This window comes from Lepidochelys kempii, chromosome 23 (assembly GCF_965140285.1).
Source record: "Lepidochelys kempii isolate rLepKem1 chromosome 23, rLepKem1.hap1, whole genome shotgun sequence".
Lineage (NCBI taxonomy): Eukaryota > Metazoa > Chordata > Testudines > Cheloniidae > Lepidochelys > Lepidochelys kempii.
This window is the reverse complement of record NC_136402.1, coordinates 3,971,311-3,997,467: the sequence shown is the minus strand read 5'-3', so window position 1 is coordinate 3,997,467 and position 26,157 is coordinate 3,971,311. Positions and strand designations below refer to the sequence as shown.

Sequence of the window (26,157 nt, the reverse complement as noted above, 5' to 3'; positions counted from 1 at the left end):
TAGTTGGCCTTGGTGCGACCGCTGCTGGAATCTTGCGTCCAGTTCTGGAGCCCACAATTCAAGGAGGATGTTGGTAAATTGGAGAGGGGTCGGAGAAGAGTCACGAGAATGATCAGAGGGTTAGAACACCTGCCTTGTGTGCGAGATTCAAAGAGCTCAAGCTATTTAACTGAACAAAGAGAAGGTTCAGGGGTGACTGGATCCTAGGTGATCAGTACCTACCTGGGAACACGTTGATAAGGGGCACCTCAGTCCAGCGCAGGGAGGTCTAACAGGACCCAGTGGTTGGACATGGAAGCCGGGCAGATCCAGATGGGCGATAAGGCGTGCATTTTTAACAGCGAAGGCAGCCAACCTTTGGAACAACTCACCCAGAGTCACGGTGGATTCTCCGTTCCGGACAATTTTTAAACCCAGATGGGATGTTTCTTTTTTCCCCCTATAGCGCCACCAGGAATTAACGCAGGGCAGTCCTGTGGCCGGCTTTCGTCAGGAAAGCCGATGAAATTATCCAAGTGGCCCCTTGTGTCTTTAGACTCTATGAATCCCCTTGCGGCCCAGGGACCTCCTGATGGCCATTGGCAAAGGGCCCAAGGGAGGCAGAGGGGTTTACAGGGACCACAAGGTCTGAGGTCTACATAATAGCGCAGCAAAGGTGGGGCATGAGAGGTCTCTAACGACATCGTCCTACCCAGCCCGTGACGTATGTACGGACGATATTTAAGGAGTTATGTATCTATACGTTCTAAGGTGTGTAGGTTAGACCAGGTCACCAGGTGATACACAGGTTCCGGGCAGGCAGGCAGGGTAGGAGACGCTTCTCTTGCCCCGACTGACCATTGTGTATTGCGTGTCTTACAACGGGAGTCTCTCTGCACACGGCGCGTCCAGCTAATCGAGACCACAAAGTCGCCAAGAGAGAACAAGATCTACAGGCATGCACGGCCTCGCGGTGGGGGGCGGGTCCTGCTTATGACTAAGATCAAAGAAGAAGCCTGGAGAATGCGGAGAGACACCCAGGAACCAAGCTGCCAACAGGTTTGTCTTAGGAATGGAGGGTGCCAGCCGGCCTGGCTGTTAGAGGCTGGGGGGAAGGACATGGGGGGAGCTGGTCTCTGGAGAGAGGTGAGTGTCTGGTAACTGCAGTCTGGGCTCTAGTTCTGGTGTGGACGTAACTCATTGTGTCCAATCATTCTACCTCCCTGCTGTTACTTGAAGCTCTGGTCTCTGCGAGATACACCTGAATTCCCTCTGAACGTGGCTAAGGCCTGGGGGTTCAGGGAGCTGAGGTGGATCCGGGAAGCCGGGCTGGGCTGTTCCTTTGGGAGCAGCAGGGCTGTGAATGTGGCGAGTGCCAGGTGGAGCAGGGGCCGGGTGCTCCAGGGGGATGCTCATGGTGCGGGGGGCTGCTGGTAACGTGCAGAGGGCCAGCAGGGCCTGCCTAGGCTGGGAGGGGAGCGCTTGTGTTCCCCAAGCCAAGGAAGCTGGGGAGCAGAGCCCCGCCAGGCCCAGACAGGGGTTCCTCATGCTAAGGGCAGGTGGTGGCGAGGTGCCTCACAGCCCTGGGTACCCCAGGAGCGTCAGACCCTTCCTCCATGTTGTCCTCCCCATTCAACCCACCCTAGAGTGCCCCTTCCTTCCCCCTGCACTCCCATGGCCTCCTGCACCCCATATTCCCTGCCTCATCCCCACCAGAACCCTCATTCCCTCCCCCCTTTATTCCCCCTACCCATCCCCTGGGACCCCCATTCCCTTCTCCTCCCCCCCCCATATTCCACCCTGGGACCCCATTCCCTTCCCCCCCCCATATTCCCCTCTCCATCCCTCTGGGACCCCCCCCACTCCCAGCATTCTGCCACTCCCCACCCCCTCCCCTCAGCAGTTCTCCCCCCAAGTCAGAGCCCCCCTCTTCCCCCCCCACACACACCCTGTCCTGGAGCCTGCAGCTTTGGCCCCTCATCCCCCCATCCCCTCCCCCTCAGAGTCCTGCATCGGGGGAGGGGATGGGGGGAATTAAGGGGGTTGCTCCTCCCCCCAAAGCGTCCAACCAGCCAGCACTTGCCCCGCCTGCGCCTTGGCTCCTCACACCCAGCCTGCTCCAGCCACACAGCATGACCACTGGGCCCCTGCCCCCCCGCAGCTGGGGGCCCCACCCCTCCCCCAGCCAGCCACCCCCACCCAGTGCCAACCCACCCCCACCTTCTTCCCCCCTTCCAGACGGACTCCCCCATATGCACCATCCTAGCCCCACCCCGCTTCCAGCCAGACTCCCCCGCACACACACACACCATCCCTTCCCACCTGTCACCCAGCCAACTACCCACCCCCAGACCTCACCACCACCCATTCCTCCCCCAACCAGCCTTCTCCCCCCCCCCCACTACCCATCCCCACCCTGCCCCTGCCCAGTCGACCCCCCACCCATCCTCCCCTTGCTACAGGATCCGGTACAAAGAGGATCGAATGCTCCAGCCCCAGCAACAGGGTTTGTGTGGAAGGGCAGGGGATGGTTCCTCTCCCCAGCACCCAGCGGTGTGACCCCCTCACTGGGATCACCACCCCCCCCGGCACCAGGATCCTCTGCCCCCACCCCCCGCTAGCATCCCCCACCCACCCCCGGCACCTGGCTCCTCTGCCCCCCACCCTGCACTGGGATCCGCCCCCCTCCAGTACCCAGCTCCTCTGCCCCCCATCCTGCACTGGGATCCCCCCCACCCCCAGCACCCAGCTCCTCTGCCCCCCACCTCTGGAATTCTCCCCATGCCCCCAGGGGCTGACATGGTCCATCCCCCCCCCCAACCCTCCCCTGATCACTAGCACCCAGTGTCTCCATCAGCTGCTTTCCCTCACCCCTGCTGGCTCTAGTACCCATCATGGATATCGGTGTCCCCACTTCCGCCTCCTGGAGCCAGGGACCCGGAGCTGAAGGCTGTAAGGGAATTGGGGTGGGGGATGTCCCAGGAATTTCCTCCCCATCCCTGCATCCTGGCTACAGCTGCTCAATCCCACCCAGGGAAGTGCCTGCTCCCTCCCCAGGTTTGCTATTTCCCCCCCGCAAAAGAAATCCCACAATTCCCTAGGGCTGAGCCTTGCTCCGCTACTGTGTACTTCAGCTGGGAGTGGGTGGAGATGGGGGGTGACTGGGAATGGCATGGCCTGGTGCCCGAATCCCAAACCCTGCTGCCGGGCACCCTCAGGCTGAGGGGAAGTTTGGATCCAGGCCCCAGCCCTCTACGCCGGCGTCACAGGGATGCAGAAGAGGGTGGGGGCCACCCTGGGGGAAGTGGACGGTACAGGGTCGACATGTGGGTGGATGCCCGTCGACACGGGGGCAAAGGGCTAGTGGGTGCCCATCCCGGGGGAGGCCAGGGGCATGGAGCTGACATGCTGGTAGATATGGGCAGCATGGGAGAGATGGGCTGGTGGGTGCCCGTCCTGGGGGGCATGGGCGGTAAGGGGGCCAAGTGCCAGTGTAGGGCTGTTCCAGGGGTGCATGTGGGGACAAGGCAGGGGCATGGCCCGAGCACACTGCACCCTGCCCGTTCGGCCTGCCCACATGGGGTTGGGGCTGCCGCGTGTGAGCTCGAGCCGCCCAGGAGTGGGCGTGTCGGGCTGGGCTGCCCCGGGACAGTCCCAGAAGGCTTCAAGCTCCACATCTTTGGAGGAGGGAGGAGCACAGGAGCTGGCTGGAGTGGAGGAGTTGGGGTGGGTTGCGGGGCCGGTTTAAGGCATGTGCACACAACAGGCCTGGTGGGTCCCAGTTCCAGCAGTCACATGATCCCAGCAAGATCCCCGGCTCCATGCTTCAAAGAAGAAATTCTCTAGCCCTCGTGATTGGGAAGAACGGGGTCTGGGGTAACCAAAGCAGTGACACTGTCTGGGTCTGCAGAGAGCCTGAACCTGTTGCTCTGTGAGGGGACAGCTGCCTCAAGCAATCTGAGTGGGCTTTTTATTGCCAGCCCCATTACTTCACCCTGCGAGCCTCACCCCAGCAGGGAGCTCTGCCTGGGGCAGGAGGGGCACAGTGCATCAGGTCCAGCACCTCCCCCTACCCCACCAAGCAGATACATCCTGGTTGCAGAGGTAAGTACTGGGACCCCCCACTGCCACCCTGCTTCTCTGGCGGAGGGGGTCCCTGCTGTCCCTTAGGGAGTCAGACTCACAATGTGGGGGGGAGCCATAGGGGCTTTTGATGTGATGTGCCAAGGGGCCAGCGTTGGCATCATCTGGCCCTAGTGAATTGGGGGTGGGGAGGGCAGACCCGGGAGACCAGGTGCAGGACCGGGGAGAGGGGGTGTCCCATCAGTCAGGGTTCTGTGTGAGCCTGGGGTGGCCCCCCAAAACAAAGTTCTCCAAAAAGATGGGGCTGCCCACACACCCCACCCCCACAGCACCCCCTGGTGGCGGCTGGGGTATCTCTCACCTGTGGACGGCTCGCCCGCTTCGGCTCTCCACGTCTCGATGATGAGGGAAAAGGTGCCCTGGAGCGGAGAGAGAGCAGAGCGCGTGAGGGGGTGGGGTGGAGAGGGGAGGCCCGGGACAGAGATGGGATGGTGTGATGGATGGGGGGGGGGGGGGGGAAGAAGGTGCACAATAGGAGGAGAACTGGGGTGGGAGAAACAGAAGGCTGCCCTGGGGGCGCCTAACTGGGGGCGTTGGGAGGAGAGGGACGCTGGGCATGTCTTACCTGGGGGAGGGGAACTTGAGGGGTGGGGCAGCGTAGGAATAAAGTTATAAACTCAGAAGGGCCCATTGTGATCATCTAATCTGACCCCCCTGGACAGCACGGGCCAGAGACTTGCCCCGGAATAATTCCCTGTTAGCAAAACATCCTGTTGGCACTTTAAAACGGCCAGTGCTGGAGAATCCACCGCGCCCCTCGGTCAGTTGCTCCAGTGGTTAATTACCCTCCCTGTTAAAAACGAACGCCTTCTTTCAGTCTGAATGCGTCCTGCGTCAACTCCCAGCCGTTGGCTTATGTTGGGCCTTTCTCTGATAGATTGAAGGGACCTTGATTAAATATTTGTTCCCTGGGCAGGTGTCGATAGCCTGGGATCCAGTCACCAGCTCATCTTCTTTAGTTAAGCTAAAGAGATCGAGCTCCGCAAGTCTCTCACTACCAAGCAGGTTTTCTAACCCCCTGATCATTCTTGTGACTCTTCTCTGACCCCCCTCCAATTCATCAACATCCTCCTTGAATGGTGGGCACCAGAACCGGACACAGGATCCCAGCAGCGGTCGCACCAGGGCCAAACACAGAGGGGGAAGAACCTCTCTGCTCCTACGCGAGATTTCCCTGTTTATACAGCCCAGGATCGCATGAGCCCTTTCGGCCCAGGCGTCGCACGGGGAGCTCCTGTTCTGCTGATTATCCACCACGACCTCCGGATCTTTTTCAGAATCCCAGAGCGAGAGCCCCCCAGCCTGTCAGTACGGCCAACAGGCTTAGTGCCAAGGTGTCTCCATTGACATTTAGGCATGTTTAAAAAAAAAAACAAAAAAACAAAACAAAACACACCCCCACGCACTGTTGGCTTGTGCCCAGTTTACCAAGCAACCCAGAATGGCTCCGAGTCACTGTAGAATTGCAGGGGGTGGGCTGTATTATGGGGGAAGGGTCCCGAGGGGAGACATTATAGGGGTGATGCTGGGGGAGAGGGATCCAAGGGATATATAATGGGACTGCAATACAGTAATGGGGGGGGGGATAATGGGGATGTATTATTAGGGAGGGGGCTGGGGAAGGCCGTGTGTTATTGGGGGAGGGGCTGGAGGAAGGGGGTGTATGAATAAAAGAGTATTATGGGGTCTGTTGGGTGGGGCGGATTGTGCTGACCCAAGCAGCTGGCTAGGCTAGGCTGAGGGCTCCGTCACGAGGCTCGGGCCCACCATCTCTTGAGCCCTGATCCCGCTGGGGACCCTCGACGGCGGGGGCGGGGCGAACTCAGGCAGCCACCAACCCAGCTCCCCAGAGGAGCTGCGACCAGGGGAATTTGGTGAGAGAGCATGAGAGGCAGACACACCTAACAAACAGGCTCCAGCTTGGCCAAGAACACTCCCCCTCCCCAAAATCTCTGCTAGAGTAAAAATACCGCAGGCAGGCATCAGAGCAGAGTGGGGGGCTCCCCAGTTCATAGCACTGAACACAGCTTGTGCCGTGACCTGCCGCGTGGGCCGGGGGCCTTACGTGGGCATTCGGTGCCAGCAGCTCTTGGCTCTCAGAGACCGAGTGCGGGCTCTGGAGACCGGAGGAGCTGAGGGAGACAGAGGGGTACAGAGAGAAGACTTTTGGGGACACAGGAGAGCGGGTTCCACCCCATCTGACAGCCCCTGTGCTGCTGAGGAGGGGAGAAGTCTCCGGGAAGGAGATAATCAGGCTGAGGCGGAGGGAAACAATCCCATCATAGAAGATCAGGGTTGGAAGAGACCTCAGGAGGTCACCTAGTTCAATCCCTTGCCCAAAGCAGGACCAACCCCCAACTAAATCATGCCAGCCAAGGCTTCATCATCGTTGGGACCCTCCTTCCGGGGGGGGAGGGATAGCTCAGTGGTTTGAGCATTGGCCTGCTAAACCCAGGGTTGTGAGTTCAATCCTTGAGGGGGCCATTTAGGGATCTAGGGCAAAAATTGGGGATTGGTCCTGCTTTGAGCAGGGGGTTGGACTAGATGACCTCCTGAGGTCCCTTTCAACCCTGATAGTCTATGATATCATGGTCTCCTCTCACACTGAGGCCCTCCCCTCTGTAGGGGGGCCTCAGTTATTAGGAAGAGACAGGTCATAGCGATGGGGGAGTCGATCAGTAGAAATATGGATACAGTAACATAAGAACGGCCATACTGTGTCAGACCAAAGGTCCATCTAGCCCAGTATCCAGTCTTGCGATAATGGCCAAGATCAACTGCCCCAGAGGGAATGAACAGAACAGGTCATCATCAGTTACCCTGTTGCTCGTTCCCAGCTTCTGGCAAACAGAAGCTAGGGACACCTTTCCTGCCCATCCTGGCTCATAGCCCTTGACGGACCTATCCCCCATGAACTTATCTAGTTCTTTTCTGAACCCTGCTATGGTCTTGGCCTTCACAACATCCCCTGGCAAGGAGTTCCACAGGTTGTACATTGTATGAAAAAATGACTTCCCTTTGTTTGTTTTAATAGTTGGGTTTGTGATGACTGGGAGAACCGCACGGTGAATTGCCTGCCAGGTGTGAAGGTTATGGAGCTCTCAAGGTATCTACACAGACTTGTGTGTAGTGCTGGGGAGGAGCCAGTGGTCATGATACATGTAGGTACCAGTGACATAGGGAAGGACAGGAGAGAGGTCCTGGAGGCCAAATTTAGGCTGCTAGGTAAGAGATTGAAGTCCAGGACCTCCATGGTAGCATTCCCTGAAATGCTCCCAGTTCCACACGCAGGACTAGACAGACAGGCAGGACTGCAGGGTCTCAAGGCATGGATGAGACTATGGTGTAGGGAGGAGGGACTTAGGTTTATTAGGAACTGGCAGTGCTTAACTTGTGCCAGGGCTTGCCAGGGCTGAGCCCCGGCACCTGTGGGCTTGGCAGTTCACAGCCCCAGCATCTCTGGGCTTGGCACATCCGGTATGAATGTAAAAAAATTCCTTGAGTCCTGATGCCTCTTTCATTGCAAATGAAGCACTGGGAACTGGGGAACCTTTCGAGAAAGGAGACGCCTAGAGAGGAAGGATGGGCTCCACCCAAACCAAAACCGAACCCGATTGCTGGCATGTACAATGTAAAAGGTCGTAGGGAAGTTTTTACACTCAGGGCTGGGGGAAAGCCGACAGGTGCGGAGGATCACCCGGTTTGGGCAGAAACATCTCATAGGGGAGGATCTATTAAAAGGGAGCTAAGTCCTAGTAAAGAAGTTACATCTGGTAACGTACAGATAGGAGCTAGGGAAGTGCAGTCAGCGGTAAAAGAGTCCGGTTTAAATATAGCACATGAAGGCGAGTTTCGGATATTGACAAAATGGACAAGTGCTTATCTACAAATGCTAGAAGTGTAAATGCGAAGAGGGGTGAACCAGAGTGCCTGGTATTAAGTGAGGATATTAATATAATAGACATCATGGAAACGGGGTGGAATGAGGATAGTCAATGGGACAATAATACCAGGGTACAAAATATATCAGAAGGATCGAGCAGCTGGTGCTGGTGGGGGATCAGCCCTAGAAAGCCCAAAGTCAAAGAAAGTAAAAATCTTAAATGAATCAAACTGTACCTCAGAAACTCTGTGGATAGAAATTCCAGGCTTGACTAATAAGTGTCTAGCAGTAGGAACATCCTCCCAATCACCTGGCCAGGATGGTGGCAAAGATTAGAGAGGCTACAAAGGCAGAAAACTCAATGATAATGGGGGACTTCAGCTATCCCATATTGACTGGGTACATGTCAGCTCAGAGCGGGATGCAGAGATAAGATTTCTAGACACCATTAATATTGGCTTCTTGGAGCAGCTAGCCCTGGAACTCACAAGGGAGGAGGCAATTCTTGATTTAGTTCCAGGGGGCACACAGGATCTGGTCCAAAGGGTGAATATGGCTGAACCGCTCGGTAAGAGTGACCACAATGTAATTAAATTTAGCAGCCTGGTAGAGGGGAAAATACCAACAAGATCTGCCACGGTAGCATTTAACTTAAAAAAAAAAGGAGAACGACACAAAATTGAGGAAATGAGTTAAACAGGAATTAAAAGGAACAGTCACAAGAGTGAAACGCCTGCAAGCTGCATGGAAACTATTTAAAAACACCACAATAGAGGCTCAAAACCTAATGTATACCTCCAAATAAAATAAAAAAGCAAGAGGACCAAAAAAATGCCCCCGTAGCTAAACAGCAGAGTAAAAGAGGCGGTTGGAGGCAAAAAGTCATCCTTTAAAAATTGGTAGTCAAATTCTAGTGAGGAAATTAGAAAGGGACAAACTGTGGCAAGTCAAGTGTAAAAGTATAAGGCAGGCAGGCAGGCCGGCCAAGAAAGAACTTGAAGAGCAACTAGCTAAGGACACAAAAACAAACAGCAAACATTTTTAAGTAGATCAGAAGCAGGAAGCCTGATAAACAGTCATTGGGGCCACCGGACGATCGAGGTGATCAAGGAGCACTTAAAGGCGACGAGGCCGTTGCAGAGAAACTAAATTAATTCTGTGCATCGGTCTTCACTGCAGAGGATGCGAGGGAGATCCCCACACCTGAGCCATTATTGTTAGGTGACAAATCTGAGGAACGGTCCCAGATGGAGGTGGTGACAGAGGAGGTTTTGGAACAAATAGATAAATTAAATGGTAATAAGTCACCAGGACCAGGTGGTATTCAGCCAAGAGTTCTGCCGTTTCACATTTGAGTTCCTTCAGAACTCCTAACCATGGTAGAAAACCTATCACTTAAATCAGTCTGTACCAGACAACCAGAGGGAAGCTAATGTGACACAGATTTAAAAAAACAAAAAATGGCTCCAGAGGCGATCCTGGCAATTACAGGCCTGTAAGCCTGACTTCAGTACCAGGTAGATTGGTTGAAACTAGAGTAAAGAACAGATTTATCAGACACACAGAAGAAAACGCTACATTGGGGAAGAGTTAACACAGCTTTTGTAACGGGAAATCATGCCTCACCAATCTATTCGAATTCTTTGAGGGGGTCAGTAAGTATGTGAACACAGGTGATCCAGTGGATCTAATGCACTTGGACTTTCACAAAGCCTTTGACAAGGTCCCTCACCAAAGGCTCTTAAGCACAAGATAAGAGGGAAGGTCCTCTCCCGGGTCTGTAACTGGTTAAAAGACTGGAAACAAAGAGAAGGAATAAATTGTTTTCAGAATGGAGACATGTAAATAGAAGTGTCCTCCAGGGGTCGGTGCCGGGACCAGGGCTGTTCAACATATTCATAAATGACGTGGAAAAAGGGATGAACAGTGAGGTGGCAAAATTTAAAGAGGATACAAAACTACTCAAGACAGTTAAGTCGAGAGCAGACTGCGAAGAGTTACAAAGGGACCACACAAAACTGGGTGACAAAATGGCAGATGAAATTCAATGTTGATAAATGCAAAGTAATGCACGTTGGAAAGCATGATCCCCAATATGCATATTCAATGAGGGGGGTCTAAATTAGCTGTCACCACTCAAGAGAGAGACCTTGGAGTCACTGCGGATAGTTCTCCAAAATCATCCCCTCAATGTGCAGTGGCAGTGAGAAAAGTGAACACAGACTGTTAGGAACCATTAGGAAAGGGATAGAGAAGACAACAGAAAATATCACTTTGCCTCTATATAAAGCCACGGTATGCCCACACCCTGAATACTGTGTGCAGATCTGGTCGCTCCCATCTCAAAAACGATGTATTAGAAATGGGGACAGGTCAGCAAAGGGCAACAAAAAGGATGAGGGGGATGGAGCAGCTTCCATACGAGGGGAGATTTTCAAACCTGGGATGGTTCAGCTTGGAAAAGAGACGCCTGCGGGGGGATATGACGGAGGGCTATACCATTATGACTGGGGTGGAGAAAGTGACGAGGGAAAGTGTTATTCACCCCTTCATGTCACACAAGAAACAGGGGTCACCCAGTGAAACTAACAGGCAGCAGGTTTAAAACAAACAACAGGAAGTACTTCGTCACCCAGCACACAGTCAACCTGTGGAACTCCCTGCCAGGGGATGTTGTGAAGTCTGAGAGTTTAAAAAAAAAAAATTAGGTAAGTTGCTGGAGGACAGGTCCATCAATGGCTATTGGCCAAAAGGACCAGGGATGCAACCCCATGCTCCAGGTCCCTGAACTTCCAACTGCCAGAAGGTGGGACTGGACGATGGGGATGGATCACTCGATGATTGCCCTGGTTGTGTTCACTCCCTTTAAACATCTGGCACTTGCTGCTGTCAGAAGACAGGATACTGAGCCTGATGGACCATTGGGCTGACCCAGTCTGGCCGTTCTCATGTTCTTGTTGGCCGCGGGTGAGGAGGGGGTGGAAGAGGTGGGAGTTGAATGGGGATGAATAACTGGGGAGAGGGGATGTTTAATGGACTGAATTATGAGGGGGAGGGGATTATAACAGGGTGTACTATGGGGAAGGGCCCTGGATGAGAGGTATACAATGGAGGTGTATTCCTGGGGTAGGGGGTGTATAATGGGGGTGTATTACGGGGGGGAGGGCACTGCGGGGCAGCTCTCACCGGCCACTTGAAGTGGAAGGGCACGCGGATGGGTGCGCTGGTGGCCACAGCGTTGCGGTCGGCAGGGACCATGTCGCTCAGGGCGGCCCCGAAGGTGCAGGGGGGCTCGGGGGACACGACAGCCTGGGCGTGCTTGAGGCAGACGCGGAAGAAAAGGCAGCAGGGCCTGGTGCCGGGGCACAGGCTGGGGGCGCTGATGCGGAACCAGTGCACCCGAAGCTCAAACACCCCAGCCGGCTGGGCCTGCGGGACAGAGGGGGGGGGTTAGCATGGGACCCCGCCCGTCTCCTCCTGCAGATCCCCCCCACCCCACAGCTGGATCCTCCCCGCACACTGCTCCCCACCCCAGAGATCCCCCCACCCCACAGCCTGCGTTCCCAGCACGGATCCCCACCCCGCAGCCCAACCCTCCGGCATGCAGCCTCCACCCCACAGCTCCCCCAAAGATCCCCCAGCCCGTGCCCCCTGAGCACACTGCCCCTCCCCCAAAGATCCCCCAGCCTGTGCCCCCTGAGCACACTGCCCCCTCCCCCAAAGATCCCCCAGCCCGTGCCCCCTGAGCACACTGCCCCCTCCCCCAAAGATCCCCCAGCCCACAGTCCCCCACAGCCCACTGTCCCATCCACCCAGAGATCCTCCCAGCTCAGAGACTGTGCCCCCAAGACCCTTGTCCCTCCATGGGGCGAAATCCCCCCATGGCATCTCCAAGCCCCCTGGCCTCCCCTCCATAGTTTGCAGCTCCCCCTCCCCAACTCACAGCCTTTGCCTCCCAGGGCAGAGACCTTGCCCCCCCCTTCCCCCCCCCCACAAGTTGCCTCTCACAGCCCAGGGCTCATCTCCCCTCTCCAGAGAAATTTCCACCTTTTCCCCAGGGCCAAACTCCCCCCACTCCAACCCTGCCACTGCCCCCCCCCAGGGCAAAAGTGTCCTGGGAACCATGTAACCCCCCCCCTCCCCCAGGAGCACCGCCGCCGCCTGGACTATGCAACCCCCGCGGGACACCCAGCCCTCTGGGTCCTGTACCCCCACTGCCCCCAAGGCATGGTTTATCTCCCCCCCCGCAGCCTGGAACCGCCCCCTCCCCCCCGATGTTCCCTTCATGAACTCCCCACCCCGCGACAAGGGTCCCCCCTCCCCGCCAGAGAGGGGTGGCCCCTGGGCAACCCCCCCCGCCGCCGCCCCCTCACACGTCCCAGGATACAGCCCCCGCCCCGGGCCTCCCCGAAAGAGGGACCCCCCTTTTCCCCAGACCCTCCACAGTGCCTGAACCCTTCTGGGGTCCTGCCAGCCCTCCCTGCGAGCGGGGACCCCTGGGGTGAGCCCGAGTCACCTGACCCCTCCCCGATCCCCCCAGGTCAGAGCGCGGGGCTGGTGGCGAGGTCCCGAGCCCCCAGCTCTGCCAGGGGTGCGGGGCACTGCAAAGCGCTCACCCCCCACTGAGAAGTCCCCCCCATAAGCGCGCCCCCCCGGAGAGATCCCGGGTCCCCGCCCCAGCGCGCAGCCGCCCCCCCCCCCCTCCTTGGAGAGGTCCCGGGTCCCCGCCCCAGCGCGCAGCCGCCCCCCCCCCCTCCTTGGAGAGGTCCCGGGTCCCCGCCCCAGCGCGCAGCCGCCCCCCCCCCCCCTCCTTGGAGAGGTCCCGGGTCCCCGCCCCAGCGCGCAGCCGCCCCCCCCTCCCTCCTTGGAGAGGTCCCGGGTCCCCGCCCCAGCGCGCAGCGCCCCCCCCCCCTTGGAGAGGTCCCTGTGTCCGCGCCCGGCAGGGCAGGGAGCTCTCGGAGAAAGGTCCCGATTCCTCCCCCGCCCGCGACGTGTTCCCCTTGGAGCCGACTCCCCCAGCCACACACTCAACTCCCCACCTCCTGCCCAGCGCGCAGCCCCCCTTGGAGCGGTCACCGCCCCCGCCCCCCGGTGCAAACCCCTTGGAGAGATCACGGTCGTCACCCCCACCCCATGGCGTGCACAGCCCCCTCCCCCCCTTCGAACTGTTCAGGTCCCCACTCCTTGTGCCCCTGCGCGGCTGCCCCCTTGGGGAGATCCCGCGCCCCCCCATACTGCCCCTGCCCTGCGCGGCTGCCCCCTTGGGGAGATCCCACGCTCCCCCCCCCATACTGCCCCTGCCCTGCGCGGCTGCCCCCTTGGGGAGATCCCGCGCCCCCCCCATACTGCCCCTGCCCTGCGCGGCTGCCCCCTTGGGGAGATCCCGCGCCCCCCCCCATACTGCCCCTGCCCTGCGCGGCTGCCCCCTTGGAGAGATCCCGCGCTCCCCCCCCATACTGCCCCTGCCCTGCGCGGCTGCCCCCTTGGGGAGATCGCGCGGCTGCCCCCTTGGGGAGATCGCGCCCGCCCCTGCCCTGCGCGGCTGCCCCCTTGGGGAGATCCCGCCCCCCCCATACTGCCCCTGCCCTGCGTGGCTGCCCCCTTGGGGAGATCCCGCCCGCCCCTGCCCTGCGCGCTGCCCCCCGGGGAGGTCCCCCTGCGCCCGGAGTCACTCACCAGCTGTGCGCAGAGCAGGGCCAGGAAGCCGGCGAGGAGCAGGGTCGCCATGGGGCGAGGAGGCGGGTGGCCCTGGGGGGCGAATCCCTGAAGCAGCAGCTTAGTCCAAGGGGGAGCGCGCCGGGAGCCGGTGCGCCCTGGGCAGGGCTCGGTGCGCGCCGGAGCAGGCCGCGGGAGGTGGGGGTCGCGGGTGCCCGCCCGGCGGAGCCCAGAGCCGGCGGAGGGACGCTGGAGGAGCCCGCCGAGGCTGCGGGGAAGGCAGAGCGGAGCGCACGGAGAACGAAGCGGCCGCCTGCCGCCTCCGGCTCTTTTAAACCCCGGCCCTGCCTGGTGTCGGGTTGCCTGGCCCGGCTGCACCCGCCCCCTTCGCTCCCCCTCCCCTTCCCACCGGCAGGGGCAACCCCCCCCCCAGCGGAGCGAGCGAGCGACTGGGGCGGAGCCCACCCCCAGCAGCCGGGCTGGCCCGGGGCCCCTGCCGCCTCTCCGGCTCCTGGGTTCTGGGACTTTCCCTCCAGCCCCACGCCTGACCCTCCCCCGGGTTGGTACCTACTGGGCAGGGCGGCAGAGCACCTCACTGGCAGGAGATGCCTCTGCCCCAGGGCCCACGGGTCTGTGCCACTGGCCTGGCCCTTTGGCAGGCCTGCTTGGGCCGCGGAGCAACCTCCTGGGGCCCCCGGGCCAGGTGGGAAGAGAGGCAGAGGCTGAAAGCTGGGTGCTCGGGTTATGGGGCACCCAACTGGTGACACCCTGAGCTGGAATGGCCAGGCTGGATCAGAGAAGAGGCCCATCTGGCAGGGTATCAGGCCTCCCCAGCGAGCAACAGGTGTAAGAAAGGCGTAAGCCCCCCGCCATGGCAGCTGTGGGATAATCAAGCTGACCGAGTTAGAAAGGGGCTGAAATCCTGGGGCAGGAGGCTGGATCTCTCTGCAAAGACTGGTGCTAGCATCTCAGAGAGCCTAAGGCCGGGGGACCCTTAGCTCACCTAGTCTGGCCTCCTGCTGAGCTCTCGTCCATTTCACCTGCATCCCCCTTTATGGAGCCCAATGACTTTAGGTAGAGACCAGGAGAGAGCCAGGTGCTATCAATGGCAGGGAATTAATTAGATGAGGCCAGCCTGGGAAATCTGCAGCCCATGCTGCAGGGAAAGGAGGAACCTCCCCTGTCAGAAGACAGGATACTGAGCCCGACGGACCATTGGGCTGACCCAGTCTGGCCGTTCTCATGTTCTTGTTGGCTGCGGGGGGCCCCAGCATCAACTATTAGGACCCTGACTATTCTTGTTATCCACAGAAACGATTCATCCCTTTTTTGACTCTTACATTCTTGGCCTCTGCACCTTCCAGTGGCCGGGATTTCCACAGGCTAATGCACCTTGTGTGAAAAAGCCATTTCCCGTTCCTGGTTTTGAATCCCCCCACTTTTTCAATTTCAGCACCTGTCTCCTTGTCCTTGTGGGATGAGATGAGGGTGCAGAGGTTCCGGATTTCCGTTCTCTCTCTCCCAGGCCCCGCGGGATAGAGATTTATCATGTCTCCTCTTCGCAGCTCCTTTCTACAGGAACAATCCTGGGTCTTTTTCAATCTCCCTTTGTAGGAGCTTTTCCAGGCCCCTGATCATTCCCAGTGGCCCTCTCTGAACCCACATGAGTTCTGTGCTCTCCTTTGGGAGTGGTACAGGATCCAGACAAGGCTGCAGGGTTGCTTCATATAATGGTATTAGAACATTGTCCATCCTATTCTCCCCTTCCCCAATTCCTTATGAATCCAAAGACCTATCAGAGGTGCCAAGTACCCACAGCCCCAGTGGACATCAGCAGGAACTGGGAGTGTGGCCAGCGTGTCTGAAAGATCAGGCAATAAAAATGTACACAGGTCCCTGACTGGGGCACCTGGGAGTTACTGTAATACACCTGATAGCAATAAAAATGGACAGCGCCTGGCACAATGGGAGCCTGGTTGCAGACTGGGGCTCCTAGGCACTATAATAAAATAATAATAATAATTTGGGCACCCAAAACCACCAGCCACTTTGGAAAATGTTCTGCCCCTGGGAACGAGGAAGCCTCGGCTCTGTTCTCAGTCCTCCCAGCGATATTTTTTAAGCCTCATTTTATCACTTTCCAGCCCATATCTGGTAAAAAATAATCTCCCCAGGTCCTCCCCCTGCAAAAATCCTGTCCTCACCTGTATTTTGTAATGCCTCCCTTAGATCTTAGGAGGGTCCTGGGGGTGGATCAGGGAAATAGCCAGTTGAATTCCTGCCAGGGTCTCCTCATGCAGCACAGTGCCACCAGTGAGTTCCTAAATGGCATCAGAATGAGTACAACACACGCCTGTCATTATCTCTGTTATTGCATCCAAAATAATCTGTGTTAAAAGAATGCCAAGGTCCTCCAAAATTAGGACATGCTGGAGTTAAGGATGCCCGAACAACCTTAATTCATACCCTTGGAGATCTGCATTATGATAAAGGCTTTACTTAAATGATCTCATGCAGTTCCCTCCCCGCCCACACCCATTCAGTGCACTGGATGGACAGGGCTCACTGAACGGGCAGCTAGAAAGTAGTTCTTTTGATCCTTACCATTCAGCATATGGCCCCCATATTTATGGTGCTTGATCCTAAACCTGCCCTGAATACAGAATTATTCATTTCCTCCTGGGCTTTTTTTCTGGGTCTTTCCAAACACTAATTAATTTACCTTAACATCACCCCTGTGTGCATTATTAGCCCTGGTTTACGCACAGGGAACAGAAGCACAGGGTGTTGGGAACAGCTGGGCGACTGGGAGGCAGGAATCCTGGGTTCTATTTCTGGCTCTAGGATCAGAGTGGGGCCTAGTGCTTAGAGCAGGGCACGCTAAGAGTCAGGACTCCTGGATTCTATTCCCAGCTCTGCAACTGGCTTCCCTTGTTGACGCAAGTGAGTCACGTGTCAGCTCCATGCCTCAGTTTCCCCATCTAAACAGCTGGGGTAAGGACACCGCCCCACCCGGCGAGCGTTCGCCCAGCACCATGCAATCTCATCCTTATTAGAAATGGACGGCCGCAAAGCACCTGGAAAAGAAACAGCTCCCCTCCCGGTTATGTGAGCCAGGTGTGAACCGCAACTAGTTTACACTGGAACCGGTTTGCAGCATGCAGGGAGGGAGCCCAGGATCTGCCCGCTCCCCAACCCTCAACCCTCCTGTTTAATCAGCCCCACTCCTGCCATGACACAAGCCACAAGCCATCTATGAACTGCAGCCCAACTTAGTCTTTGTGGCGTCTGACGTGCTGGCCTTTATAGGACCCTGGGAGGCGTGGGGAATGGGGGGAGCCAGCTTAACCCCTTAGCCCTCCCCTCCCTTCTTCTTTAGCCCCTCCAGCATTTCCTTGGTCTCAGGCCCTCCAGCCCAGCTTTGTGGAGCTCTGCAGAAGGGGTGGCCTGTACCAGCAGTGGGGATGCGTCAGCTGTATGCTAATCCGCAGCACCTGCCTTATTGCTTAAGCACAAGCCCTCCCCGGGCCACTTTCCCTTTAAAGTCCCAGGGAAAAGCTGCCCTTCCAGGCGGGTTTGGGGTTGTTTTAATGCAGCAACAGCTGTTAAAAAAAAAAAATCGCAACATTGCTTCCCCCTCCCGGGGCCGGAGCAGCAGAGAAAGCCAGAGGGGCCCTGCCCTAGCGGCCTAGGCTGCAAACTCCACCAGGCTGGAAGTTTTTGGCGGGGGGCGTTTATTTCACAGGTGCCGGCCCCGCACCCCGGCAACGTTAGAGGGCTGCAGGACCCGTAGTCCCCTGCGCTCCAGGAGCCCCTGGGCGTGGAAATCAGAGCCCAGCTCCCGAGCGGTTGCAGCTCGGTTTAGTCCAGCTCCCGGTTGCAAGGAGATGTTTTTATTTGGGGAGAGCCTGGGGGGAGGGGTGAGTTCCTAAGCTCGCTTGGTTGTCACCTCCCTGGCCCCAGCCAGCTTTATGCTGGGCAATGCGCTCCATTGTCCCGCAGCTGGCCGAAGAATTAGCCTCCGGGCTGCGGCGGTGGCTTCTGCTAGGCACCTACCATCTGCCTGCCCATCCCCAGCCACAGCAAGCCTAATTCAGGCAGCCCCTGGGCCGGCCATACCACCATCCCCTTCTCATGCTCCCCTGGCCCCCCTCGGGCATCTCCACTCTGTGTCCCCTTTTAACTAGCAAGCACTGGGGCGGCTAAGATCAAACTGGGCCCTGCTATCTCCTTTCTCCTCCCCACACTCCAAGGGCCGGCTGGGTAAAGGTATTTAGGTGCCCGAAGGCCGCGTTGCCTGGTGGATACAGCACTAGACTAGCCTCGGCCACCTCTGCCCTTGGCCTGCACGGGGTGACCTCGGGCCAGTCAGTCCGTGCCTCAGTTTCCCCAGCTGTAAAACAGTGTTAATCAAAGCCATGTCCTGCCAGAAGGGATCTTGGGAGGTCATCGCATGTAGCCCTCTGTACTGAGACCAAGTAGCCCTAGCCCAGCATTGACAGGAGTTTGTCCAGCTGTTCTTAGAAACCCTCAGTGACGGGGATCCCACAACCTCCCTTGGACGCCTGTTCCAGAGCTTCACTCCCCGGAGAGTTAGAAAGTTTGTCCTAATACGTCACCTCAATCTCCCTCGCTGCAGATTAAACCCTCCTGCCTTCAGCGGACATGGAGAACAGCTGATCCCCATCCTCTCCCTAACAAGCCTTAATGTAGCTGATGGCTGCTCTCAGATCCCTGCTCAGTCAGCGTTTCCCCAGACTAAACATCCCCAGTTTTTTTAACCTCTCCCCCTAGGGCAGGTTCTCTAGACCTTTGATCCCTGGACTCTCTCCAATTTAGCCTAACCTGCAGTGCCCACACCTGGACCCCAGACACCAGCTGAGGCCTCCCAGCTGATACTGATCACCTTTGGGAGCTGCTGCAAAGAGTTTGGGGTTACTGTTATTAAACACCTTTAAAATCCACCCTCAGATGCCTCCTCCCCTGGTGCCGCTTTGTCCCGGATATAGATAAAGCCAACCCTGGGGCCGTCTCCTCCTTGCCCGGGTTTGGGCTCCTTCCCTAGAGGGAATCTGTCCCCTCGGTGCCATCAATCCGGGGTGGGCTGGGAGGGCAGAAGTTTGGGCAAGGAGGGAGTTTGCATTTTTGTGGCTATGCAGCTGTGTGTCCTTTCTCCCCTCACCACCCTCAAGGCCTGATGGGTGGGGCCAGCCACCTGGCCACCGGTGGCTTTAGGGCAGACCTTGCAGCAGGTTGTCAAGGTTGATTCTAATGGGGAGGGGGCAGGAGGCCTCGGCTGTGCCCCCCGCCGCCCTGGTGTGATCAGCCCACTAGGGCGGCGTCCTCTCGGGGTCAAGGCCCCTGACTTCGGTAAGAAACCAAACCAATGGAGCAGGAGGGGCTGGGATCTGTCCCAAGAGCTTGGAGCGTCCCAAGGGGCCAAGTAGCCCAGTGATTCCTGGCTCACCAAACCCCTCCATTCCGTGGCTGGGCTTCCTCGCGGAGATCTATGTCTCCTCCTGCTCCCCAGCCACCCAGGAGCCCCTGGACAGTGACAGGAATGAAACTCAGCTTCCTCGCAGTGTTAAAAAGCCTTGGATTTCTTTCAGCAGCAGGGAGAGGCAGGCAGCGTGGGCACGGCCAGCGTGCTGGGCCATTTCCTTTTGGAATCTAAATGGTGTTAATTACAACATCAGATACAGCTCCCCACCCCCACCCTGTGCCCCCCAAACCCCGATCAGATCCCCGCTCTGCAGCCCCCCGTGCCCCCCAAACCCCAATCGCATCCCCACTATGCAGCCCCCCAGTGCACCCCCTAACCTCCTGCACCAACACTTGGAAATTCTCCCGGCTGCAAAGGCCAAGGATGGAGCAGGGTGTTTTAAGTTCTGGATGGACTTTGAGTCCCACTTCTAGGGAAATCGTGGGTGGCAGCGGGGTTGAGGGGGAGCAGATTTACGACAGAGAACGCTGGGGTGTGTGTGTGTGTGTTAATATTCAGATCTTTTGCAAACCAGCTGGACCTGAGGGCACAGACCATGTCGTGATCAGAAGGGAGGCTGGCTTTGGCCTCCTTTGGCCCCGCTCCTGGGAGCTGTTACACACATGCCATCCTTTCCTGCTGGGAATTGGGCCCCATTGTCTTCAATAGAGAGACGCCCACTGACACCAGCTGGGATCTGTCCCATTGACGCCAGTGGGGTGACCGACGCCCATTGACATGCTGGGGATCTGACCCCATTGACACCAGCCGGGGGCCCGGCCCCATGGACTCTAGTGGAACTAAATTGATTTCCATCGCCAGTAAAAATGCTCCAATTATTTTTGGAGGCTTGGGCCCATCCGTCCCTAGCGCTGCGTTTGAAACGGACCCTCCCCGCGGCCGTGGGGCCTCCCGAGGCTAATGGGTTTCCCAGGAGCCTCCGTTTGGCGGGGCCGAGGTGTCGGAGCGTCCCGCAGGCAGCAGGGAAGGTGCGAGAACCAGCAGGGGCTGTACCGTCCTGCCTGTGCCCGCTGGGTGTGAACGGCAGCCCTCCGAGCCCAGCCCCCAGCCCCCTGGGAAGCACAGCTGAATGGGAGACACACTTTTTCACACCTGGACACATGGACCTGTTGTCTCGGGAAACCCTCGCTGGGGTCCACCCCCCCCCCCCCGCCCCATCCCATTCGCCTGCCACAGCCGGGTAACACCCCGCAGCATGTCACGCTGGGGTTCGAAAAGTCACACCTGGCTGGGCCTGCAGGGAGGCTGGGGGCCAAAGGCCAATCTCATGCTTCAGGCCTTGGAGTTAATTACACCCCACGGGAGCCGGGGAGGGCAGGAATGGCTCCGGGAGTTTCCCTGCTTTAACCGGGACCCAAACTGGGACTGGAAGGGGCTGATTCAGAGAAGGGAGGAGAACGTGTGAACCCATGTGGGATCTGGCCCCATTGACTCCCATGGAGCGATGCCCATCGACACCCGCCCCAGATCTGGCCCCGAGAGCATATAAATATCCACAGAGCAGCTTGTGGCTTGGAGCCCCTGGCTAGGGGGTGATGGACGACTGCCCGGCTGGCGGAAACCTGACCAACTTGCCTCGAACTCCCCCTGGCATTTCAGCGTGGGTTTAGACACTGCAGGGGGGCCCGTAGCCCCACCAGCCTACCAGGGGGCACAGGCCCAGCTGGGACATGCAGGTGCGGGGGCCACAATGGCGGGGGGCTGCACCGTGCGCCCTCACTGTGGCCAGCCTACTCCCAGGGGTCCCTGGCACCTTTCCCCCTCCCTGTGCCCCCACCAACCGGCTCCACGGACGATCGTTCCATTCATCCGGGCCCTGGGAAAGCAGCCAGCACTGGCCTCACGAAAGACCCCGACGCCGGGGATTGTGTACAAACATTCCAGCGGCAGCAGGAGACCCCTTCAGAGAAGTCAAAACGTTGCCAGGGCGAGGGGGCTAATCAGCGGGTATTTGAGAGGCAGGCCAGGGAGAGCGCGAGCTGCCATCTACAGCGACGACGTCACCCACCAACGCATGCCAAGCGCCGTCCCAGCTAGTCTCACCGCTGGGCACAGTGGAGACCAGGCGCTGAGCTGCTGGTGTCTGTACGGGGGCTTTGAACCACAGCAGAGAAAGGCAGGATGCGGGGGAAGCAGCTCCTCGGGGTTGTTACCGCACGGGCTGGATTGAACCGGAACTTGTGCCAGGGAACAAAACCCATCCACAGTATCCGGCTTTCCGGGCAAATTCTCACCCGGGGGGTCAGCACGGTCCCGTCAGCACCAGCGCAGTGACGCCGATGGGCGCCAGCCGGGCTCTGGCCCTAAACGAGAAGTCAGGGGAACTTCTAAACTGAATCTTCTTAGCAAAAAATGACTGAGCTCGCTGCAGCCCCTCCCGGCTCTGCCCTGGGAGCTGTGGATTCGCCAGGCCAAGCTGGCGGAGAACTTTTCCCTCCCCTCCCTGCCAACGCCGGTGGGCTGGGCTGACCCAGTGGGGAACCGGCCCCGTGAACTGTCCAGCCCTCCCTGCCAACAGACTAAGCCCAGAGGGGGCCACTGAATGGCCAGATTGGATCAGGGCCGATGCACCAGAGGCAGGTGCAAGAAATCTGCATTGCACGGCTATGGCAGAGCAGACTGGCCTCCCGGCTTGGATGATCCCTGGCAATTGGCCTCCCTTCAGCAAGAGACGGCACGGGAGGATTCAAACGTCTGTAATCCCTCCAGCTCGCACCTTCCCCCCTCGTTCATGGGTGCAACTCCCTTCCACCTCAGCGCTGCAAAGAGCCTCAAAGGTATTTAGGGGATCCCGGGATGCATCCACAGGGGAATCTCACACAGGAGGCAGTGAGGTTATTTCCCTTCTGTGTTTGGCCCTGGTGTGACAGCTGCTGGGATCCCATGTCCGGTTCTGGTGCCCACCATTCCAGGAGGAAATTGATAAATAGGAGCAGAGTCAGAGAAGAGCCCCGAGAATGATCAATGGGTTAGAAAACCTGCCGGATAGTTAGAGATACAAGGAGCTTGATGGATTTAGCTGATCGAAGAGAAGGTGAAGGCGTGACTTGATCCCAGGCTATAAGAACCTACGTGGAAAACCAATATTTAATAATGGGCTCTCCCATCTATAAACCTCGCTCCCATTGAAAATCGGATCCTCAATACCCGTATGGATCTGAGGCCACACTGAGGACGCGCTCTCATGGGTGTGGTACCGTGCCTAGCACAGAGCCAGGCGGTAGGGGTGCAGCCTGGCTCTCAGAGGCCCTTTTCCAGCAAGACACCGGGCTACAACTCATAAAGCCCAGGGCCAGTCCACGCCCGGGACAGCAGGCCAGGGGCGAAGTAATGTCAAAGGTTCAGGAAGCCAGTTCATATATCCGCAGCAAACAGGAAACAATGAGGCAAGACCTTGGCTGGCCCAGGACGGGGGCCCTGGAAACGGAAAAGAATATAATATAAACCAGCTGCCCCATGAGAGCTGGGCTATGCTAGCGGCAGGTTAACACGCTGATCCACCAGAGCCCCTGGCTCTCAAAGCAACGGACCAACCCGAAACCAAGGAGTCACGCTCCCTGGCCCCTGGGACGGAGATGGGGGAGAGGAAGGAAAGCGTAGAGGTTAAAGCAGGAGGCAGACTCAGGGTCAGGACTCCTGGGTTCTATTCCCTGCCCTGGAAGGGGAGTGGGGTCTTGTGATTCGAGCAGGGGAGGGTGGGAGTCAGGACTCCTGAGTTCTATTCCCAGCTCTGGGAGAGGAGTGGGGGGCGGGGTCTAGTGATCAGAGCAAAAGGGCAGTGGACTCTGGCTTCTAGTCTACACGATCTATGCCCAGTGACCCCCATACCACAGTGTCTGGGCACCTAATGCTCTTGGGTGTATCTGTCCCCGCCCTGGAGGTTTGGAAGTATCACCATCCCCGAGCACACAGGTGGGGAACGGAGACCCACAGAGGCTAAGAGACTTGCCCCAGGGAGGCTACAGGAGAGCCCAAAAGTTGAACTCAGGGCTCCCCCGGCCCATCATTCTCTCAGTGGCACTACTTGGGTGACCCTGGGCCAGGCCCAGCCCTGTGCCTCAGTTTCCCCTCTAGATAGAGTCCCTACCCCAAAGAGCTCACAGGGTCTCTCACTGTGCAGCACCAGGCTCAACGAGGCCCTTATCTCGCCTGGGAGAAGGGGGGGAAGGGACGACCCCCACTCCCTAGTGCAGAGAGTCTCCCATTGCAGCCAGCTGGGGAAGCAGGGGGTGGGCGCCTCTGTTCAGCCTGGATGGGAGGGGGGGGGAACCACCTCACGGGCTCTACTGACATCAGCACCAATTGAGAGGTTTCCTGCCTCCCTCCCCCTTTGCAAGCTGGCCTGACGGCAGACGCGAAACAATCCCACTCAGATTACAGCTTGCGTGCCCCCTTCAAACACGCAGCCCAGCCTGGGGCCCTGATCCCTGGAGCGCTGCAGGGAAGCGGGGAGAAATTAAGAGGCTGATTCCTATGCCCCTGTTGTCCCCACTGGGGGAATGTTTCCCACTAACACGTGCAAGGGGCACGAAGAACAAGCTGGAGGGGCAGGGAAAGGCCTTGTAATTGCTCAGCGGAGTCTCAGCTTTCACTCAATAAAAGCAGCCGGTCTCAGACTCTCAGGGCTGCCGACGTGACCCAGTCTCTGCAGACTAGACAGCCTGGGACAAATGCTCTGGGGGGGGGGAGGGGTGTGTGCCCCAAATGTAATGGGTGCAGCGCTGCTGCCTAAGTTTGCAGAGAGCCTGAGCCAGTTGCTGGGAGGGGAGCTCCACCCCCTTGTGCCAACTCCAGAGGCCCAGGAAAAGACTTTAAATACCAATGTTGTTAACTCTTTCACTGCTGCTCAAAGCCTGTACGATAGGAGAGGGAGGAGTTTGTTACGAAGCCCCACAGTCCCTCGGAGTAAGTGCTCGTTTCAGGGAGGGGTGTAGCAACACGTGGGGCTAAAACGGGGGCGGGAGTGGGACAGTTGGTTCAGTTTCCCCACCCGTGGTGGATTTCAGCTTTCAAATGTGCTCAACCCCGCTGCAGTTTGGTACCTTCCCCTCCCTACACCTGTCATCGGTCCAAAGTGCCCCAATACCCCACAGGGCGCCCCGCTCTACCCAGGGCACGGCCCCGGCCCAGTCCGAGGAAGCTACTGCATGGGAAAGCCGTGCTCTCCGCAGCTCATTCTCTGGGACAAGGAGCATCTGACTGCCCGTCTCGCCCCGACCGAGGGGCTCTCCCCCACAGCAGGCCAGGACGGGCAGAAACACCCTGGCCGGCACAGCTGTTCCCACTGCTGAGAAGCCAGGGCTGGGCCGGTCTGTCTTCGGGCCTCAATGGAAGGGGGGAGCTGGCCCTTTGCCACCTCCTTTGCTACTGGGTAGCGTCTACAGAGATGGGAAGCTTGGATGATGCTTTTGCTGCACCTAGAGCCACGCACAAGCCTCTTAGTTCAACTTTCACAAGCTGCTGAGGCTCTTACCTGACCCCCCAATGGCCACAGTCGTGGAGCAGCTGAACTCTTCCCTTTATTATTTGTATTGCTGTTGCGCCCAGAAGCCCGCGGCATGGACCCAGCCTCCAGCGTGTCAGGCGCTGTACATTTGTAATGCTATTCGATTTATGACGGTAGCATCTAGGCACCCCAGTGTGAAAGGCACTGTACATTTTTAATGCTATTAGGTATATCATAGCAGCACCTAGGAGCTCCAGTCATGCACCCGGAGCCCAGGGTCCCAGGCACTGTACAAACACAGACCAGAAAGGTAGTCCCTGCCCCAAAGAGCCGACGAGCTAAATATAAGACAAGAGGTGGAGACAGAGACAGACAGGAGAGCACAAGGGAATGCCACCCGCCTTCCTTAGCTCTGTGCATCTGCAGATTTTCAAAGCATTTTCCAAAGGATGAAATGTCTCATTTTGCGGGTGGAGAAACCAAGGATGGAGGCAAGGGGGGACCTGGTGAAGGTAACACAGCAACAAAGCTGCAAACAGAACAGGGCAGTCCTGACCGCCAGTCCCCCAGCCCATACTACCTCCTTGGGGAGCCTCAGACAGCTCCGTCAGACTATTGCTAACAGCACCGAGAGCAGAGGTCAGGGATTGATGGTGGCGAAAGCCCTCTAGACACGCTGGAAGTAGCCAAGACAGAGAGAATCATAAAAAAAAGCAACAAGAAATTCCAAATGAAATTAACAAGCAATCCCCAAACATCTAACAGGCTAAATATTTGCAACTAAGATACCCCAACGGCCTTCACTCTGCCCCCGTAGAGCTGCTGGCCTCCAACCTCCCTTCCTAAAGCAGGGAAAATGGAGGATGGGCATGTAAATACATGGCAAGGGAGTCAAGTGTGAGGCTCATTCCCATGAAACCTGGCTGCAGGGAAACCCAGGCTGCTGTCAGCATCCAGCCATTTACGTCTCACCTTTCCAAGACAGCTGCCGGGGGACAGCTTAGGGCTGGCATCCAGAGGTGCTGGCCCCGCACTTCTCCAATGGATGCTCATAGGAGCCGCAGGCTGAAAAAGAAGGCCCCCTAAATGAGCGAACATGAAGGCATCAAAAGGAGTAGCGGGGCAGCCCAGTGCTGTGGGCAGCAGGAGACGTGGGTTCTATCCCCAGCTCTGAGCTGCTGCAAGTCCTGTTTCCACTCTGTGCCTCGGTTTCCCCTCACACCTCATCTACTTAGACTAAGCTCTTTGGGACAGGGATTTTCTCTCTCTAGATGTCCGTGAAGGAGATGTGGCCCCTATCCTGGTGGGGTGTGTGTGAAGCATCTGGCACAATGCGGGCCGTGATCTCAGTCAGGGGTGGTGCAGTGCCTGGTACGATGGGGCCCCCACTCTGGGGTGAGCCTTGTAGGTGCTAGCGGGAGGGCTGCTGGTCACACGGGGCACTGGTGGGTGCCACTCTTTTCTGGCCTAGCCAGAGGTGGTCGCGTTCCCCCCGCTGCTCGGTGCTCCTACCTCCACCCCGCCAGCCGATTCACACCCTCCTGCCCC

At 57.9% G+C, this 26,157-nt stretch overlaps 1 protein-coding gene across 2 annotated transcripts in view; it reads right to left on the bottom strand.

Annotated features, from left to right (window-relative positions):
- Nucleotides 1–13,951, bottom strand: part of DLL3 (delta like canonical Notch ligand 3) — a 258,608-nt gene extending 244,657 nt beyond the window's left edge. For both annotated transcript variants that reach the window (XM_073321919.1, XM_073321918.2), the window contains exons 1-3: nucleotides 13,682–13,951; nucleotides 11,192–11,434; nucleotides 4,424–4,481 (exon numbers count right to left, since the gene is read on the bottom strand). In XM_073321919.1, coding sequence (XP_073178020.1) covers nucleotides 4,424–4,481; nucleotides 11,192–11,434; nucleotides 13,682–13,732 — 352 coding nt within the window. In that variant the 5' untranslated portion in view covers nucleotides 13,733–13,951. The remainder of the gene's footprint in view (nucleotides 1–4,423; nucleotides 4,482–11,191; nucleotides 11,435–13,681) is intronic.
- Between the last annotated feature and the right edge of the window lie 12,206 nt (nucleotides 13,952–26,157).